The sequence below is a fragment of the Symphalangus syndactylus genome, chromosome 9, assembly GCF_028878055.3.
Source record: "Symphalangus syndactylus isolate Jambi chromosome 9, NHGRI_mSymSyn1-v2.1_pri, whole genome shotgun sequence".
Lineage (NCBI taxonomy): Eukaryota > Metazoa > Chordata > Mammalia > Primates > Hylobatidae > Symphalangus > Symphalangus syndactylus.
Genome location: NC_072431.2, coordinates 61,354,603 through 61,373,883, shown reverse-complemented (window position 1 = coordinate 61,373,883; position 19,281 = coordinate 61,354,603). Strand labels below are relative to the sequence as shown.

The following is a 19,281-nucleotide window of genomic DNA, read 5'->3' as shown; positions in this document are numbered from 1 at the left end:
CGTGATCTCACGAGATCCCGGAGGGGAGCGCGAACGGAAGTCCGGTCACTCTCGCGAGGCCCCACGGAGCAGGCGCTGCGCAGTGTGGAGGTCGTTGGAGTCACTTCCCCGTCACCAGCTCCTGTGCCTGCCAGTCGGCGCCCCTCCCGCTCCAGCCATGCTCTCAGCCCTCGCCCGGCCTGCCAGCGCTGCTCTCCGCCGCAGCTTCAGCACCTCGGCCCAGGTAGGCCCGACGAGGGGCGGCCTGCATGCGGAGGCCCCCCGGCCCGGGCCACGTGCGTCCCCGGTTCGCGGGCAGCTCTGAACCTCTCCAGGCCAGCCTGGACCGCAGGGCTGCCCGGCACTGGCTGGAGACTGTGGCGCCCGGGGCAGGCCCTGACGCTGGCCTGGAGGTGCGGGGGAGAAAGCTGGGGAGAAGGGGGCGAGGTAGTCCCGCTCCAGGGCCGGTCCATTTGGCAGGGCTCCCGCAGGTCTCCCAGATTCCCTAGAGGACCTGCTCTCGGCTTGCACGGCTTCAAGGTTGGGAAACCAGGGCTCTGCATCTGAAAGTAAACTTACGTTTTTTTCTGCAGCTTTCCATTGCTTTGACGTAGCTAATCTCCTTGCAGCATCCGTGTGAGTTGTGCGTCAATAAAAGAAATCATTTACTTCCTAATTCCATAGTATGGACAAACCGAGGCTAGAGAACTGGGCCAGAGTTACACAGTCATTTGGCCAGAGGATTAGCATTCAGCGCTTCTGACCTGAAGACGGCTTCCTCTTAACCTTTTTGGAGGATCTCTCCTGCTGTGAGCGGACCGAGCCTGCCGCCAGGTGTCTTAACAGTGCTTGACTTGGCCCGCGACCACTTAAGCCTAGGCTATTTTTAGCCATGTTCTAGAATGGTGGTTCTTAAACTCTGCTGTGTGTCAGAATCACCAGAAAGCGAATAAAAAACAGAGGCCTGGGCTCATTGAAGAAGCTTAAGACGGGGTTTCCGCATTTTTACCAAGTGAATCTAATTAAACCGAATTTTGAGAACCCAGGAGGTGCCCGCATTGCCTTTTAATTACGACGCCCAAGAGGGAGGTGATTTTAAAGGGGAATCCAAATTTATCGTTGAAGTTCTCTCCTCCAGTTTCCTGTACATCCAGTTCATTTGAAAAATAAATACAAATGCTCCTGGATTGATGGCTACTTCCCATACCCATCGCAAGTTGGTAATATCCTAAGTCAAAAGGCGAGTTTAACTTTGTGTATTTTCAACTTGCAATGAATTCCCACAGGCAACCCCATCGTAAGTTGAATGTACCAAATGCTTTTGTGCTATGGTAAAGTGGTGGCCCAGCTGTATACAGATAAGTACATTAAGTACCTGTGCTTGCCAACAACTATGCTGGGTGCTGCAGGGGATACCAAGATAAGTGAGAAGTGGCACTTGAGATGGGACAGAAATGAGTAAACTTAGGACAGGTGGAGGCGATGAAGGTCTTAGAGAATGAGTAAACTTAGGACAGGTGGAGGCGATGAAGGTCTTAGCGAATGAGTAAACTTAAGACAGGTGGAGGCGATGAAGGTCTTAGAGAATGAGTAAACTTAGGACAGGTGGAGGCGATGAAGGTCTTAGGGAATGAGTAAACAGGAGGAGATGTGTGGGGGAGGGGCAGCCGACCAAAGGTAGGACAGGGGTGTCCAGGGAGAGGCTGAGTTTTGGTAGGACCTTCAGATATTCGACATATTTATTGAGCTAGGTACTGGAAATACAGCGGTGAACAAAACAGAAGTCCCTGCTCTCACGGAAATTACTAGATATTTTACTTATTGCCCCACTCATTATAAAGTATCAAAATAGTGATGAACATGCAAGAAAAATGGGGATTGTAGGGTGCTTGTGTTAGGGAAGAGGGTACCAATTTTATTTACTTTTTTTTCTTTTTGAGGCAGCGTCTTGCTCTGTCACCAGGCTGGAGTGCAGTGGTGCGATCTCGGCTCACTGCAGCCTCCACCTCCCAGGTTGGAGCGATTCTCTTGCCTCAGCCTCCCGAGTAGCTGGGACTACAGGCGCACACCACCACGCCCAGCTAATTTTTGTGTTTTTAGTAGAGATGGGGTTTCACCATGTTGGCCAGGATGGACCCGACAGAGTCTCACTCTGTTGCCCAGGCTGGAGTGCAGTGGCGCCATCTCGGCTCACTGCAGCCTCCACCTCCCAGGTTGGAGCAATTCTGCCTCAGCCTCCCGAGTAGCTGGGATTACAGGCATGCGTCACCATGCCTGGCTAATTTTGTATTTTTAGTAGAGACAGGGTTTCTCCATGTTGGTCAGGCTGGTCTCAAACTCCCGACCTCAGGTGATGCGCCCGTCTCAGCCTCCGAAAGTGCTGGGATTACAGGCGTGAGCCACCACGCCTAGCTGGATCCTGTATCTTTAACAGTAAAAGTGTAGGAAGTACATAGCTCCAATGTATTTACTTATAGATATATGTACTAATATATACATTACAATATAAACTCAAGTAGAAATTTTTTTAAAAAACCATAACACATAATAAAGTGTTAAAACTTATAAATGAAGGCAGTGTTACCGTATGTCCATTTTCAACACAGTTGCCAAGCAGTGTGCTGTTGATAGCCACTCTGCCACCCAGCAAAGGTCAGTGGGTCTGGAAGACAGCTCTTTGACAAGGAGATCATGATCTAACCTCTGGGCCACCAAAGATTTTCATCTCATTGCAAAGCATGGTAAAGATTATACGACTTAAGGATCGTGGTTTTATAAAAATTAAGTTGATGACATCCTGTAATATACAAACAGCAACATCACCTTGACAAAGTGAAAGCAAAGAAACCAGTGAGGCAATCTTCTTCCCCTCCCTCCCCCATGTGGTGTTCACCTTATGTACACATGGGACTGATCCATTTAAGCACCCTAGCGAGGGCGCAGGTCGGTCCATTTCTTGGTAGAGATTAATTCTTGATTAGATAAAGATAGAGACAGTCTGGGCATGGTAGTTTATACCTGTAATCCCAGCACTTTGGGAGGCTGTGGTGGGAGAATCACTTGAGCTCAGAAGTTTGAGACCAGCCTGGGCAGTGTGGCAAAACCTCATTTCTACAAAATAAGTGGTGTGTACCTGTAGTCCCAGCTACAGCTAAGGTGGGGAGGATGGCTTGAACCGAAAAGGCAGAGGTTGCAGTGAGCCAAGATCATACCACTGTACTCCAGCCTGGGTGAGAGAGGGAGACCCTATGTCAAAAAAAAAAAAAAGATACACTCATTGCAGCAGTTTCATCCTGCACCCTGCTGGGATTGTCTTGGCCACTCCCCTGGCTGAATGATGGAGGCATGAAAGCTTTGAAAGATTTTTTTTTTTCTTTTTTTTTTTTTTTTTGAGATAGACTTGCTCTGTCACCCAAGCTGGAGTGCAGTGGTGTGATCTCCTCCTGGCTTCAATCGATTCTCCTGTCTCAGCCTTCTGAGTAGCTAGGATTACTGGTGCGTGCCACCATGCCCGGCTAATTTTTTTTATTATTAGTAGAGATGGGATTTTGCCATATTGGCCAAGCTGGTCTCGAACTCCTGACTTAAGGTGATCCACCTCGGCCTCTCAGAGTGCTGGGATTACAGGTGTGAGCCACCACGCCCAGCCCAGAAGATATTTTTTTAAAGAGATGGAATCTTGCTCTGTTTCCCAGGCTGGAGTGCAATGGCACCATCATGGCTCATGGCAGCCTCAACTCCTGGGCTCAAGTGATCCTCCCACCTCAGCCTTCTGAGTAGCTGGGACTACAGGTGCATACCACCATGCCAGCTTGAGCACGAGAGTGAAATGATTAAGACTTTGATTTTGGGAAAGCATGCTTTGGAGGTGTTGCTGAGTACCTAAGTTAGATAATGGAATAGAATGAAGAAGAGGAGCAGGTCGGGAGGGTGGTTGAGCTGCCAAGTTCTTCATGTCCTGACTTGATGTCTCTGATAAGAAGGAGGTGGCAGAAGATGGTTCTAGAAGTTTACGTTTAGTGAACACAAGTGCCATTTGGGACCAGGGATGGAGGGAGCGGGGCAGGATAAATGGACAGTTGGGTTTGTGGAACCCATGGAACGCCTAACAGAACTGGGAATGCGGAGCTGGGATTTGGGAGTCCCTAAGACTCACACAAGATGTGGGAGTGAGAGTTGAAGATCCAGAAGTGGGTGAGGCTGCCCGACCTCAGGTTCTGAGCGGGTCTGACAGGTTCAAGTTTCCAGGCAGCCAGGGGTTCACCTTTAAAGCACCAACTTGAAACTCAAAAACCTGTTTGAATTCAAATGTTGGTTGTGTATGTTTCCATAGTTTAATTTCCTGAGCAGAAACCCACTGTGTAAGCTCGGATTTCAGTTTGTTTGGTTTTGGTTTCTGATAACCAAAGCCTGTTATTAGCTGGCCTCAGCTACTGTAGAAGACTGTGCAGTGATGCTGTCAGGCCCCAGATAACCACACACGGTGCCGAGAGCTCCTGTGTCTGCCACTTTGTTTGCCTCTTCCCTCACTGGCAGCTGCCTGCCTGCCTGCCAGGAATCGGCTCTGTTTCTCATTTGTGAGTTTCGATCAGAAACAAGCTCCCTGGGTGTGGCTGGAATTTTGGTCAGACCTTGAGTGAGACCTAGAGGGGAAGAGTGCCTTCGAATAACAGGAGTGATTGCCGAGTGTGGGGCCGGGTCACTTTCACCCCATCACTTTCCTAACTGTTCCAAGCTGAAATGCCCAGGGCCAGCTGCTACTTTGCTGCCTGTTCTTCTGAGTAGCCTGGTATGAAACAGTGATTCTCAAACTGGTATCAAAATCATCTGGGGAAAATGGCAAAAATGCCAAGGCCTAAGCCCCATCCCGCTTCCAGGAGCCTAGTCCTGGGTGGACTTCATTAGCTCAGCAGGTGGCTCTGATACACACCTAGGCTGGAGAACCAGTGAGATACTAGAGCCCGAGATGTCAGATCTGACTCACCTAGGAGGGCTGGAGCCTTTAGCAATGTACGTAACCCCTTCCACCTCTTGTTAGGCAGCTCCTCATCCTGCCTGAGGCTCCAGCCACAAGTTTGCTGCCTGGATGAATCTTCCCTGATTCCCCACCCCTGCAGGGAGTTGATCGCCGCACCCCCGTCTGCCCTCTTGCACAAGGGGCTTCTGTGACAGTGTTCTCTCCACTCCTAATGCATCTCATTACCTGTCTCCTACAGAGCCAGCAGGGTTCTTCCTGCAACCTCAGTTACCGGGAGGGCCTGTTGCTAGGCACTCAGTGTGTGTTTATAGTTTATAAAGCTGCAGGTTGAAGGTAAGGCTGCTGTTACCAGTCCAGCTGCCTGACGGAGTCCAGCTTGTTCTTCATCTTTCGGGAGGGTTTTGAAGTACCCTGAGTATCACAGCCTCTACAGACATAAATTCTCCCCATTTGAAAGTGGACCTTTGGAATGAAGGTCCTGAATTCTTCCAGAATGAGACTGATACAAATACAATGATTGTATCTTGCTTTGGCAACTGCAGTAAAAAGAGGCCCAGTGCAATATTTTTTACAGGATACCATGTGAATCCTTCTCATGCTCATTTCGTCCTGAGAGTCCTTTCTCTGTGCCTCTTTTTAGAACAATGCTAAAGTAGCTGTGCTAGGGGCCTCTGGAGGCATCGGGCAGCCACTTTCACTTCTCCTGAAGAACAGCCCCTTGGTGAGCCGCCTGACCCTCTATGATATCGCGCACACACCCGGAGTGGCCGCAGATCTGAGCCACATTGAGACCAAAGCCGCTGTGAAAGGTACTGGGCGCACTGACCCTGGAGACTTGCTTCCTGTCCCCAGTAGGCCAGGATCTGAGTTTTGAGTAAGATTCTTAGATGAAACTAAATGTTTAGAGACCGGGGTTTCTCCGTTTGTTTTAAATTTAAATTTTACAAGTGATTACACCCTTTTAGACTTGAGTCTATAAAAATTGAAACAGCGGTGTCTTTAAGAAATGTGAGGTAGCCTAATCATCCCATTTTCTACTTTTTCTAATTTGAAAAGTAGTGTGAGGATGGGGAAGAGGGAAGTGTCAGCAACCTCTGGTGAGGATTTGGGGACAGACAGTAAAGTAAGGTGGTGTTCTCAGCTGCGGGCCACCTTCCCTCCACCCCAGGGTTATCTTGCCAGCTTCTCAAAAGCACGGCCTCTTTGGGAAACCTGCCCGTCCGTGGAAGGCAGTGTCAGATATTCAGTAAATGTTGTCTGGGAAATGATTCACTGAGCTCAGTGCAGTGACTTATGCCTGTAATCCCAGCACTTTGGGAGGCCAAGTCAGGAGTATTGCTTGAGTCCAGGAGTTCAAGACCAGCCCAGGCAACATGGCGAGACCCCTATCTCAACAAAAAGTACAAAAATTAGCTGGGCGTGATAGTGCACACCTGTGGTCCCAGCTACTTGGGAGGCTGAAGTGGGAGGATTACTTGAGCTCAGGAGGTTGAGGCTACAGTGAGCCCTGATTGCACCACTGCACTTAAGCCTAGGTGAGAGAGTGAGACCCTGTTTCCAAAAAAAAAAAAATAAATAAATAAAAATAAATATATACATATTTATAAATGCTGCTTATTTAACCTTCACAATGTAGCAACATTTTTGCATGTCACTGAATTCCTTTTTTTTTGAGACCGTGTCTTCCTCTGTCTCCCAGATGGAATACAGTGGCACAACCTTGGCTTACTACAACTTCCCCATCCTGGGTTCAAGTGATTCTCCTGCCTCAACCTCCCGAGTAGCTGGGACCACAGGTGTGCACCACCATGCCTGGCTAATTTTTGTGTTTTTAGTAGAGATGGAGTTTCACCACATTGGCCAGGCTGGTCTAGAACTCCTGACCTCAAGTGATCCACCTACCTCGGCCTCCCAAAGTGCTGGGATTACAGGCATGAGCGACTGCGCCCAGCCCGAATTCTTGATAAAATTATTTTTAAAGCTGTAATTTATCGTTTATGATAGCTCTGCTGTTGACCATTGGCTGTTTCCTGTTTGCTTCTGTAAATATAAATATATTAATATAAGTTGCAGTACGTATCTTTATCTTTACATTTTGTTTGAGTCTCAGAGTTCTAAACACAGAATTAGTAGGTATGAATATTTCAGAGGTTTTACTATAAAGTTCCAAATTGCTGTCCAGAAAGATTCTGATTTCTTCCCCCTCCGACAGCGTATGCTATACTGTCTGATGGTGTTTACATGCGTCTTAAGTTGGTGTGAACAGCTGGGGAGGCTGCCTGGCAAATTTTATGTTCATGCACCTTCCAGAGTTCTCTGAATGGGTTGCCCGTTTTCTTTTGGGCTGTATATTCAGGTTAAGAAGGCTCCTGCGTTAAGGAAGAAGTCAAGATCAAAGCAGATTTTGGATATTGTAGCAAATTTCCCTGAAATCTTTGAAAACATACTTTTTCCTTCAGATGATAGGAGTAAACGAAATAGTGATATTTAGAGTGTTTCAGCACAGGACGTTTTCTTTCCTGGCCTTCAGTGCCTTCTGATCAAAGAGTTTGGGCCGGCACAGTGGCTTACTCCTGTAATCCCAGTACTTTGGGAGGCCAAGGTGGGTGGATCACTTGAGTTCAAGAGTTCAAAACCAGCCTTGCCAACCTGGTGAAACCCCTTCTTTACTAAAAATACAAAAATTAGCCAAATGTGGTGGTCCATGCCTGTAATCCCAGCTACTCAGGAGGCTGAAACAGGAGAATCACATGAAGCCAGGAGGTGGAGGTTACAGTAAGCCAAGATCGCACCACTGCACTCCAGCTTGGGTGACACAGCAAGACTCCATCTCAAAAAAAAAAAAAAAAAAGAGTTTTCATCAGGATGGTGGTGATGGGGAATGAGTAGCTCCTCTCATTCTAACTGGAGGCCAAGAGTGACTTACAGGGCTCACGAGTAGGATGAAAACAAGCAGTGGCTCAGTTCGCTTTTGTGGAAACCTGGAGGGCTGACCCATTCTAGCTGGGGCCTGGGCAAGGAGAGGCTGGGGAAAGCAGGGTAGAAGGGGAAGGTTCCTGCCACGGGGATTGTCAGCTCGCAGGGCAGTAGTCGTCAACAGAAGGAAGTCACGTTACAGGCAGGGCTTCTAGTCTTTCTCGAGGCCATTAGTTGGCCTTAAGGCCAGGGCTGAACTTTCCAGGCCACTCTGAATCAGAAACAGTGACAGTTCTCTTTTGGGGTGTTTGTTCCAGGCTACCTCGGACCTGAACAGCTGCCTGACTGCCTGAAAGGTTGTGATGTGGTAGTTATTCCGGCCGGAGTCCCCAGAAAGCCAGGTTTGTGTTTGAAAGCCTTGTCTGGTACCTCCCCACGTAAAGATGTGGGGATTGAACCCATTTTCTATTAAAAATGGATTTAATCTGGTTGCTTTGTTGTAGGAAAAATGCCACCAGCTCCCGTTGCCTGTGGGGTAAACGTCACATCTGTTTGTTGGCCTGGGGTCAAAGTCGTCTTGCCATTCCCCTGTGCCTCTGTGCACAGATGCCCTTCCCTCTCCTCAGCCCCTCTACCTTTGGGGTTCTTATTAAACCTCGACGGTCCTTCGCAGATGTTGTCCTCCCCTGCTCCACCCACATAGACCTCGCTTCTGGCACTCATCATGCTGGATCATTTACCCTGCAAGAGAGACTGACTTGAAACGGGGACCTTGAGTGGCTAAATTTCCTGTAACAGCTGGTGCTCAGCACATGCCGCCTGTCTGGAAATTTGTGGTGTTCTCTGTTAACATCTCATATTGGATCATTTACAGGCATGACCCGGGACGACCTGTTCAACACCAATGCCACGATTGTGGCCACCCTGACCGCTGCCTGTGCCCAGCACTGCCCGGAAGCCATGATCTGCGTCATTGCCAATCCGGTAAGTGTGGCAGCACCCGGCTCTTGCAGCTGTGGCAGGTGTTTAGGTGCTGACAGTGTGTGAAAAGCTCACGATTTGCAGCAAAGGCTGCCGATGTGCTGGGGGGATGGGGGGGGTACACAGATGAAGGGGCTGAAATGGAGAGGTCGGGTGCACTAAGCAGAGGCCCGTCCATGCATTTCCTAAGGACTCCTTCCGGCATAAACAATGAGTGTTGTCACAGCCAGCCTCGTGCTGTGGGCACACCACGTCTCTCTCTGCTTTAGTTTCCCCACCTGAAGAGAAGTCCATTCTCAAGGCTCCTTCCAGCCGTGATTGTGGGGGCCTCTTGATTCCCTTTTTGACACAGTAGCTCCTACTTAGCCGGAGAAGTACGTTCCAAGAGCCCAGTAGGTGCCTGAAACTGGAGAGTACTGAACCCTGTATATACCATGTGTTTTCCTAGGCATGCACACCTATGATAAGTTAATTCATAAACTAGGCACAGTAAGAGATTAACAACAACAACTAATAGTAAAACAGTCATAACAAGATACTATAATAAAAGTTATTTCTTTCCCTTTAGTCAGGAACTTTCACCTTCTCGCTTAAGGGAAGTACTTAATGGCTTCTCTGGTTTCTCCAAATTGCCAGCATCACTACTCTTGCGCTTTGGGGCCATTGTAAAGTAAACTAAGGCGACTGGAACACAAGCATTGTGATCCCTCAACAGCTGATCCAATAACCAAAATGGCTCCTAAGTGACTCAGGCAGGTGGTGTAGACGCATGGGTATGCTGGGCAAAGGGTTGACCCCTGTCCTGGGCGGGATGGAGCCAGAGTTCATCTTGCTACTCAGGATGGCATGCAGTTTTTTTTGTTTGTTTGTGGTTTTTTTTTTTTTTTTTCTGGCTCTGTCGCCCAGGCCAGAGTGCAGTGGCACGACCTTGGTTCACTGCAACCTCCCAGGTTCAAGCGATTCTCCTGCCTCAGCCTCCTGAGTAGCTGGGATTACAGGCGCACACCATTATGCCCAGATAATTTTTGTATTTTTAGTAGAGACAGGGTTTTGCCATGTTGGCGATGCTGGTCTCAACCAACCTACCTCAGGTGATCCTCCCGCCTTGGCCTCCCAGAGTGCTGGGATTACAGGCATGAGCCATGGCGCCCAGCCAGTTTAAAACCCATGAATTCTTTATTTCTGAAATTTTCCGTGTAATAATTTCAGACCTCAGTTGACTGCTGGTAATTAACACAGCAGAAAGTGAAACCATAGATAAGGTGGGACTATCTGCATTCTACTCAGGATTTCCATTCCTGATCCCGTTGTCCCCATCTCCTCATTCACACAGTCACGGATGTACACAGCCACCCCAGGCCCCACTCACTGGTTTTTGCACCTGCCTCTCTCAGAAACGCTGAGTGCCATGCCCTCACGGAGAGAGCAGCCGTGGTTCCCCAGATTGACCTGCAGGGCCTTGTGCTCATTTAACAGCAGCCCCCTCACTGCTCCTTCTTGGCGGAGCCTGGGTCCTGGTGTCTGAGGATGAGGATCGATTGGGGTGAAGGGGCAGGGACCATAATGTCACTGAGAGGCGTGGATGCCAGCGGGCATGCAGAGCTCGTTCTCCTGGCCTCTGAGGGTCCTGCCTTCCCCAGAAGCTTGCCCTCCTCAGGGTGGTGGGTCACAAATAGCTGCTATTCCCTTTGTTGTGGAGCTAACCAGTGCCTAATAGAAACCTGGCTGTTATGTCATCTTCCGGCGACCTGGGTGACGTGTTAAGTCATTTAGTATTTACGACTTCATGAGGTCATCGTTTCCCCCACTTACAGAAGAAAAAAATGGGTCCCGGGGAGTTAGGGTGACCTGCCCACAGTCGTAGCAGAGAGGGACCGAGCTGCCAGTGGACCTGCTTCCTTGGAGCACACAGCCGCTGTGCACTGCTCTCCCATCAGGAGTGGCCCTGCAGCTGTGAGTCCTGGCCGAGCAGAAAGTGACCCATGGAGGCATCATCACACATTTCAGTTGATAGCTGAAGGGCCACCAAGGGAAGAGGCATCCTCTACAGTAAAGGGTTTCTTTGTTCACATGGTGTGGCCTGTTCCTTTGTGGCGGGTGGCTTGCCAGTACAGTTATCAGACAGGGCAGTTTAATGTGGTGTCTTTGGACTAGTTAGATCTTTGGGAAGGTCTGACAAAAAGCCCTTTTCCTTCTGTGGCTTGGCCCTGCTCTCGGAACCCAGGGCAAGCCATGCCTGTCTGTTGGATGTCCTAGGTTAATTCCACCATCCCCATCACAGCAGAAGTTTTCAAGAAGCATGGAGTGTACAACCCCAACAAGATCTTCGGCGTGACGACCCTGGACATCGTCAGAGCCAACACCTTTGTTGCAGAGCTGAAGGTAAGCGCGGTATGGGTGTTGCTCAGGTGACCTTTCTGAACTTCTCCCGCCACCCGTGCTCATTTATGGGCGTGGAAGACACGAGGGCATGCCCAGGTCACTTGTCACTTGGGGGTTTTAAATGTTTTTAGAGCTCTTGATGGAAGCAGCCCCTGTGTTTCCTGTGGGTTCCAGGCACCCGGCCCAGCAGGCGTCTACTCTGGCCAGTGTCTGTCTCCCGACTCTCGCTGTCTTCCTTCTCGCCAAGAGCACTGTGGGTTCACACCTTCTCTGGGCTTCTCAGTGGCTGGACTTGGACAGGGCTCCCCCAGTCCTCCCCTTTCTCCTTGCCCCTGAAAACTGGTCCTGGAAGGATTTACCTGCTGGCCACTAGATAAAGGGTGGGAAAATTAGCAAACATGAAGAACTGGGGAAAGTGCCAGAAGTCCTGAGGTATCAGAATTGTTGTTGGCCCTGGTCCCTGGCACTGACTTTTTTGGGTTGCCTGTGGTAGCTCACCCTGGAGAGTCCAGGCCTGGCCAGGTGCCTGACCCTAGGGCTGCTGAACCGAGACTGAGCTGCTGGGTGTGGCTTGAGCTCGGCTTGGTTTGGTGCCAGTGCCGGGCCTGGAGTCCTTAGTGCTTTGCACAGCCTGCTTTCGACTTGCTTCCATTGTGGAGCCAGCGGAACCACTTCCTTTGGCCCCAAAAAGTATTTCTCTTGAGCTTCAGGCCTTTTCGTTCTGATGGCAGATTTGAGGTTATACGTGCGGCGTGGTAGGAAGTGCACACGCAGCACCCTCGGCCTCCATTTTACTCCCGAGTGACAGGCACATCTGCTTCTGAGGAGTTAGAGGTGCCCCACTGTAACAGACACGGCAGCACGTACCCGAGGGCCTGGTACTGGGACTCTGTTACAGGTGTGGGGGTCACAGAGCTTCAAAAGGCATGGCCCCAGGCCTTAGAGTTCCATAGAATGGGAGAGACACTTGAATCCAAGAGATAGTTTAAGCCTGGCACGGTGGCTCACGGCTGTCATCCCAGCACTTTGGGAGGCTGAGGTGGGACAGTTGCTTGAACCCGGGAGTTCAAGACTGCAATGAGCTGTGATTGCACCACTGTGCTCCAGCCTGGGTGACAGAGCAAGACCCTTTCTCTTTAAAAAAAAAAAAAAAAAGACAGTTTGAGTGAGCAGGTGAGCACAGGTATGTACAGAGGCCCCCGGGATTGCCACAGTCTGGAAGTGGACACACCAGGCAGGGTCCCACCTCCCACCTCCAGAGGTGCAGCCCCTGGCATCCTGGAGGCAACAGAGTTCATTCTCGTGGGTTCTCAGGGCTGGGCACACCCCAGGCCCTAGTCCTGCCCTGCACCATAGCTGCCACTAGCTACATTTGGCTATTTATGGTTAAATAACATTAAAACTATATCCCTTTGCCACACAAACCACATTTAAGATGCTCCATGGCTCCTCTGTCCTCACAGAAAGTCCTGTTAGGCAGTCCTGTCTCAGCCTTGAAGCTTCACTGTTAAGAGTTGGGGACAGGGTACCTTGTCCCTTGGGAGATCCCGTCCCCCACCTCCAACAGTGAAGTGGACTGTCATTACCCCTGGCTGCCTGACATTCTGGAAATTTCCTGGATCATATCAAGAATGCATATCAATCCTTAAACTTCTGATGGCTGGTTCCTCCCTCATCCTCTCATCCACCATATTCCCTTTCAACGTGGCTCCAGGACCTCCCAGGCCAATGCCACATTCCCCTTTGCTGCAAAGCCGCCCTGTCCCGTCTTAGCACGCACCATTGGAACATACGTTTCTAGGAGTCTTGTATTTGAGGGCAAGCCTCTGGAAAGCAGGGCTGTGTCCCTTCAGCCCCGCGTCCCTGGTGACCGTGCAGTGCCTGCACGTGTGTGCTTACCCACCGCTAAGCTAAGCCTCTCGGATCTTTGGCTCCCGGCTCCATGAAGCTGATCCTGCTTTTCCCGTTCGTGAGGCTGATCCTCCCTCTCCCAGACCAGGCTTATTTCCTAACCTAGGACTGAGCTCTTCAGTGGCCATGGCCATTGGGGCAGGTAGCTGTTCCCTCGGTACCATTACTCCCACCAGGTTATTGTCTGTTTTAAGAAATACTTGGTTCAGCCGGGCACAGTGGTGCATGCCTGGAATCCCAGCACTTTGGGAAGCCAACACAGGAGGGTGGCTTGAGCCCGGGAGTTCAGGACCAGCCTGGGCAACATGGCAACACCCCATCTCTACAAAACATTTAAAAAACATAAGTTGGGCGTGGAGGTGTGTGCTACTTGAGAGGCTGAGGTGGGAGCATCATTTGAGTCCAGGAGGCAGAGGTTGCAGCCAGCCAAGATTGTGCCACTACACTCCAGCCTGGGGGATAGAGACCCTGTCTCAAAAAACAAAACAAAAACTTGGTTCACAGATTCTTGGGGGTGTGGTACCTCCAGTTTAAGAAATGAGGCGGCCTTGAACTGTGGTGTTTGGAGCCATAGGAGTCAGTTTGTTCTTTCTGTCCCAATCACTGTTTGAGGTGCCAGACTTCTCACTCATGGGTATCCTGGAATGGATTTGAATTTTGTTCTGTGGGGCCTGAAGAAAAGGGAACTTGGATTGTTCTGTGTAGGGAGGAGTCTGGGCTTGTGCATGGGGAGTGGAGCCGGCTCTGGGAAAGAGGATGCCAGGCCCGGGGGGTGGGGGGGGGCTCCACAGGAGGCAGCATCCTCCCGTGCCCATCCACAGTGGGCACAAATGCTCACTTTGAAGGAAGGACTTGTGGTGGCCTCGCCAGATGGCAGCGAGCCCTCACAGCACCTGCTGGCACTCATGCTCAGCCTTTTGGGGCACTGTGGCAGGAGATCCAAGCGCAGCAGGGGCTGGACAGGGCCTCCTCCCAGCTGGCTGTGTTCCACCCTGAGTTCTGGGGGCTTTTCCAGTGTTGGGACTGTGGGCGGCTGTGACATGTTTTATACTGAAAGAGCTTGTTAACTTACCCAGCTTCATACTTTGGTCACCAGGGTTTGGATCCAGCTCGAGTCAACGTCCCTGTCATTGGTGGCCACGCCGGGAAGACCATCATCCCTCTGATCTCTCAGGTACGCGCATGTGACCTCGTGAGGGGCTTCGAGGTCAGGATTCCCTTTACCAGGCCCTGCTTTGAGGTGATCCCGGTAGACTGGAGAAGGCCTGGCCATGTGCCAGGTTTTGGAAGGGCTCCCGTTGTAGGCAGCCCCGCCCCTCTGCTGCAGGGCGGTGTCAGTCCTGGAGTGAATGTGGGTGGAAGCTGCTTAGGGCCCAGCTCCAGCACTCAAGGAAAACCACTGTTGGGAACCTCACCAGGTTACTGGTTAGGCCGGAGCGGGCGAGGTCCTTTTTTCAAAAATGAATCCAGGGCTGGACACAGTGGCTCATACCTGCAATCCCAGCATTTGGGAGGCCGAAGCGGGAGGATTGCTTGAGCCTGGGAGGTTGAGGCTGCAGCGAGCTATGATGCACCACTGCACCACTCAAGCCTGGGTGACAGAGCCAGACCCTGGCCTCAAAAAACAAATGAGTAGGGGACTCACCACACTTCCCAACAGAGTTGATTTGACTTCGTCTTTTTTTTTTAATCTTTTTTTTATTATTTTTTTGCTGCTCCTTGTGGAGCAGGGCTACCCCATAGGCAGTGTGCCCAGAGTAGCATGTCATTTTTCTATAAAGGTTTTCTTTTTCTTCTTTACGGAAAACCTTTCCCATGCTCTGGTGATGGGAGGGAGAGGAGAGGTCGGGAGTAGTGGGGGTGGGAGGCAGTGGGTCTGGGGTCGTAGGCCGAAAGCCACTCACTGATCCCACGGCTTGGCTTGCAGTGCACCCCCAAGGTGGACTTTCCCCAGGACCAGCTGACGGCACTCACCGGGCGGATCCAGGAGGCTGGCACGGAGGTGGTCAAGGCTAAAGCCGGAGCAGGTAGAGTCTCAGGCAGCCCTGCGAGAGCTCAGGGTTGGGGAGAAATGCTGCTTGTCCCTGGGCATGGACGATCTTTTTCAGTGTTGATTTGCAGTTGCCTGGTGGAAAATCCCTGTGTGAGAGGGCAGCTCGGCCTGCTTTGTGGGGTTGAGAGTCATTTTTGAGGGTGGCAGAGCCAATTCCACACCATTCATGTATAAGTAAAAAGAAATCAGGGGTGCTGACTGAAATTCTCGACTGTCAGGCTAGAAGGTGTGAAGGTGTCTTGGCTGGCGGGGCCAGCTCACCTGGGCGTCACGGTTGTGGCACCAGCCAGGCTGACCTGCCTGTGCCCCCCTAGGCTCTGCCACCCTCTCCATGGCGTATGCTGGCGCCCGCTTCGTCTTCTCCCTTGTGGATGCAATGAACGGAAAGGAAGGTGTTGTGGAATGTTCCTTCGTTAAGTCACAGGAAACGGAATGTACCTACTTCTCCACACCGCTGCTGCTTGGGGTACGTATCCGGGTGTGGGTCCTTCTGACTGTGAAAGAAGGGGGCGTTCCCTCTGCTTAAGCCTCAGGAGCTCTCCCCGGCCCTTTGTGCAGTAAGCTCATTTGCCTGCCTGGCGAGTGCTGTTGTTTTCAAGGGTGGACGCACACCTGAGAAAAAAGAGCTGGGAGATCACAGACTGTGAAGGGTGAACCTCCCAGCAAGTGGGTCTCCTTCCCTGCAGTTTGACAGCGGGTGCCCAGCAGCTGCAGGAGTATTGACTGATAAGACACTCCATCTCCAGGCAGCCCAGGGAGGCCTCCCTACCCCGCCTGAACACCTCCCTGTTGCTCCTTGTTCGTCTTGTTCTGACTGCGGGGGCGGCCAGGCCCAATTCCTCTTCCAGAGTATGCCCCCATCCAGATAGCCTTTGAGTCTTCAGCAAACAGAAACCCTTAGGTCTTACTCATACCCCCTCAAGCCGAGTTTCCATTTCTCACCTGTGGGCAGAAATCAGGCAGATGTGTGGTTGCCTTCATCACGTGGCCAGAAAGTAATATGGCTCGCTGGGCCACCCCAGGACCTTTTTCAGAGATGCTCCAATACAGAAAGATCCTTCAGCCATGGCCCCAGGCCTTGGTGAGAGACAGGCACTCAACGGTGTAGTTCTGTCCCCATGTTGGTGCAGGTGTGTGGAATGGCAGGGCCTGCAGGTGACACGCACCTGGTTCTCAGGCCCTCAAGCCAGGGGAGGCAGTAGGAGGGTATTGAGTCGAGGTGAGGACTGAGGCTGTTGCCACACAAACCATGCTTAGTTTCTGCAGGTGAGACGGTAGCAGAGATGCCTGTTGTTTTTGCCAATGTCAGACATTTACCTACTTAGTGACACCTGATTCAGGTGACTGTGACAATGTTTTCAGTCCTTTACCAACTTGCGGGGAGAGACAAGAACCCAGAAACAGGCTCTGTTGGGGAGAATACGGTGAAGTGTTCCTGATGATTGAGTGCCTGGTGTCCAGGTGCTTGTCGCATTGTCCTTGTGTGCACGACGGTGGATGGTGCTTGTTTTATAGTTAAGGAAACACATTTGGAAGGTCAGTCATTGTCCAGGGTACCTGCCTAGACAATCACAGTGCTGGGACCCCTGCCTGGCACCCTCTGACTCAGCCTCGCACTCCTGACCACAGCTCAGTCCCACCCACCTGGTCAGCAAGGCACCCAGAACCCGCATGTATAGACAGACTCCCCGGCGGGGCTGATGGAGCGACAGGTCAGGGTTTCTCTAACAAGCACTTTCCTGGAAACTTCATTTTAACATGTTCCCATCTCCCTCAGAAAAAGGGCATTGAGAAGAACCTGGGCATCGGCAAAGTCTCCTCTTTTGAGGAGAAGATGATCTCGGATGCCATCCCCGAGCTGAAGGCCTCCATCAAGAAGGGGGAAGATTTCGTGAAGACCCTGAAGTGAGCCGCTGTGACAGGTGGCCAGTTTCCTTAATTTATGAAGGCATCATGTCACTGCAAAGCCGTTGCAGATAAACTTTGTATTTTAATTTGCTTCGGTGATGATTACTGTATTCACATCATCCCTTCCAAATTGTGGGTGGCTCTATGGGCACATCAATAAAAGCCGTCCTTGATTTTATTTTTCAAGGTCCCTTCTGTAAATGCTGTGCTTTCTTCCCTGTGAGAGCCAACTTTAGAGTGTCTGCTACCTCTTCATTACCAATCAGAATTAGATGATGTTTAACTGTTAGACTGAAGCGTGACGCTTTCATCAGTAGCTTCAAGAAAGTCTAAATTGTTAATTTATGGAATTGGACACAGTATTCACAGTTTACCCGTACGTGCTCCTCCCGCCCCTCCTGTTGGCACCCTTGCATCGCCCGGGCCTGATTCCTCCTGGGGGTGGTTCACCCCCACGGGGTCATAGTTCAGCGGTGAATGCCGGGCAGCCGTTTTCTGGCTGAGCAAACAGCACCTTTCTCATTGAGCTTCCTCTGCTGACCTCTGTCCCCCTTGGGATTTCATCTTCTGACCGAACCCTGATGTTCAGTGGCAGAGACAGCCCATGGCCAGAACTGTGGGGAGACCAGGGTTGGGGTGTGCGGTTTGGGACGCCCAAACCCCAGCTGCTGTGTCAAGGCTGAGGACGCCATGCTGCCATCAAAAGGGGGTTCCAGGTTTCCATCAGTGGCCTGAAGAAGGGACTTTGTTGTATTGAGGAGTGGGGAATTAAAGAGATTTGACTCCCTTTAGTATTGGGGGCAGTCCGTTCCCCAGACACTGTGACCTCTGAAGTGGAAACTGAAAGCTGCATACTTGGGAAAGAACTTTCTAGCAACAGGCAATGGCCTTCAGTGGAAGAGGGCTGGAGGTGTGCCCAGTACTTGGATGTTCATCTGTCCACAACAGCTTTTTTTTTTTTAAAAGCTAAAATGGAAATGGATTTTATCATAAAGGATGACATCGTTTTCTTCTACAAGTATATATATTCATTGTATAAAACCCAAAAGCAGCTAAAAAATAAAGCGGGAAAGGAACTACTGGTAATACTTGTCCTCTCTTGCATATTTCATAGGTTGAGAGAATGAAGCCTGCTCTGCAGGTTATCTGCTACTGTAACAATCCCAGCCTTCTCCAGTCTGGTGGCTTTTAGGCTATTTCTGTTCCTATCTCCCAGCGCTGGGGGTTGACAGGGCTCAGCTGGGTGGTTACATGCCCGCAACTCCCACTGCAGTCACTGGAGGCTTGACTGGGCTGGAGCATGCGAGGCTGGTGTTTGTTTGGGAGATGCCCAGACAGCTGGCCTTTTCCCCGAGGTCTTGGGCCTCTCATTCTTCGCAAGGCCTCTACAGCAAGGTCCACAGGTTCGTTGAATGACTCAGTTCCCACAAGCAAAAGCAAAAGCTGCCAGGCTCTAAGGCTTGGGCTGAGAACTGGCCCAGCTTCGCTTGCACTGCATTCTCTAGGTAAGTAAGTTACAAGGCCCCCACTGACGTGGGCAGGAACCACACAAGGGTGTGGCTGCAGGAGACCCGACTCTGTGGCCATTTATGGAGATAAGCTGCCTCCCACTTCTTTCACTGTGTATTTGCCCTTGTCAGTTTTTTAAATTTTTCTTTAGAGACAGGGTCTCTTTCGCCTAGGCTGGAGTGCAGTGGTGTGATCATGGCTCACTGCAGTCTCCAACCCCTGGGCTCAAGCGATCCTCCCACCTCAGCCTCCCCAGTAGCCGGGACCCTGGGTGCCTGCCACCACACCCGGCTAATTTTGTAATTTTTTGTAGAGATCAGGGCGGGGGTGGCCGGGCGCGGTGGCTCACACCTGTAATCCCAGCACTTTGGGAGGCCGAGGCAGATGGATCACGAGGTCAGGAGATTGAGACCATCCTGGCTAACACGGTGAAACCCCGTCTCTACTAAAAATACAAAAAATTAGCCAGGTGTGGTGGCGGGTGCCTGTAGTCCCAGCTCCTCGGGAGGCTGAGGCAGGAGAATGGCGTGAACCTGGGAGGCAGTGCTTGCAGTGAGCCTGGACGACAGAGCCAGACTCCGTCTCAAAAAAAAAAAAAAAAAAAAAAGATCGGGGCGGGGGGACTTTCTCTGTTGCCCAGGCTGGTCCTCCTGGCCTCAATCAA

The 19,281-nt window shown here is 51.0% G+C and overlaps 1 protein-coding gene and 1 long non-coding RNA gene across 4 annotated transcripts in view; one reads left to right on the top strand and one right to left on the bottom strand.

Annotated features, from left to right (window-relative positions):
• Positions 1-14: 14 nt before the first annotated feature.
• Positions 15-17,286, top strand: MDH2 (malate dehydrogenase 2). 3 transcript variants are annotated; one of them, XM_055292818.2, is made up of 9 exons: positions 33-223; positions 5,598-5,766; positions 8,191-8,274; positions 8,748-8,857; positions 11,111-11,236; positions 14,244-14,321; positions 15,075-15,174; positions 15,515-15,666; positions 16,978-17,286. In XM_055292818.2, exons 1-9 carry the CDS (start codon positions 158-160, stop codon positions 17,107-17,109), a joined length of 1,017 nt encoding a protein of 338 aa, XP_055148793.1. In that variant the 5' UTR covers positions 33-157; the 3' UTR covers positions 17,110-17,286. The 3 variants fall into 3 exon arrangements, with proteins under 3 accessions (XP_055148795.1, XP_055148793.1, XP_055148794.1); XM_055292820.2 differs by lacking the exon at positions 5,598-5,766 and having other exon boundaries at positions 15-223; XM_055292819.2 differs by lacking the exon at positions 11,111-11,236 and having other exon boundaries at positions 37-223.
• LOC129489752 (uncharacterized) overlaps positions 10,008-19,281 on the bottom strand; it is a 74,123-nt gene continuing 64,849 nt past the window's right edge. Inside the window, exons 20-22 of the long non-coding RNA XR_010122605.1 lie at positions 14,220-15,272; positions 13,671-13,786; positions 10,008-12,370 (exon numbers count right to left, since the gene is read on the bottom strand). This is a non-coding gene — a long non-coding RNA (uncharacterized lncRNA). The remainder of the gene's footprint in view (positions 12,371-13,670; positions 13,787-14,219; positions 15,273-19,281) is intronic.

What these genes read in the sequence shown, in the direction of transcription:
- MDH2 (XM_055292818.2), top strand. Translation starts at nt 158, where the DNA reads ATGCTCTCAGCCCTCGCCCGGCCTGCCAGCGCTGCTCTCCGCCGCAGC. An exon ending in TCTGCGTCATTGCCAATCCG is followed by an intron (nt 8,858 to 11,110) that starts GTAAGTGTGGCA and finishes TGGATGTCCTAG; the next exon opens with GTTAATTCCACCATCCCCAT. An exon ending in TCATCCCTCTGATCTCTCAG is followed by an intron (nt 14,322 to 15,074) that starts GTACGCGCATGT and finishes CTTGGCTTGCAG; the next exon opens with TGCACCCCCAAGGTGGACTT.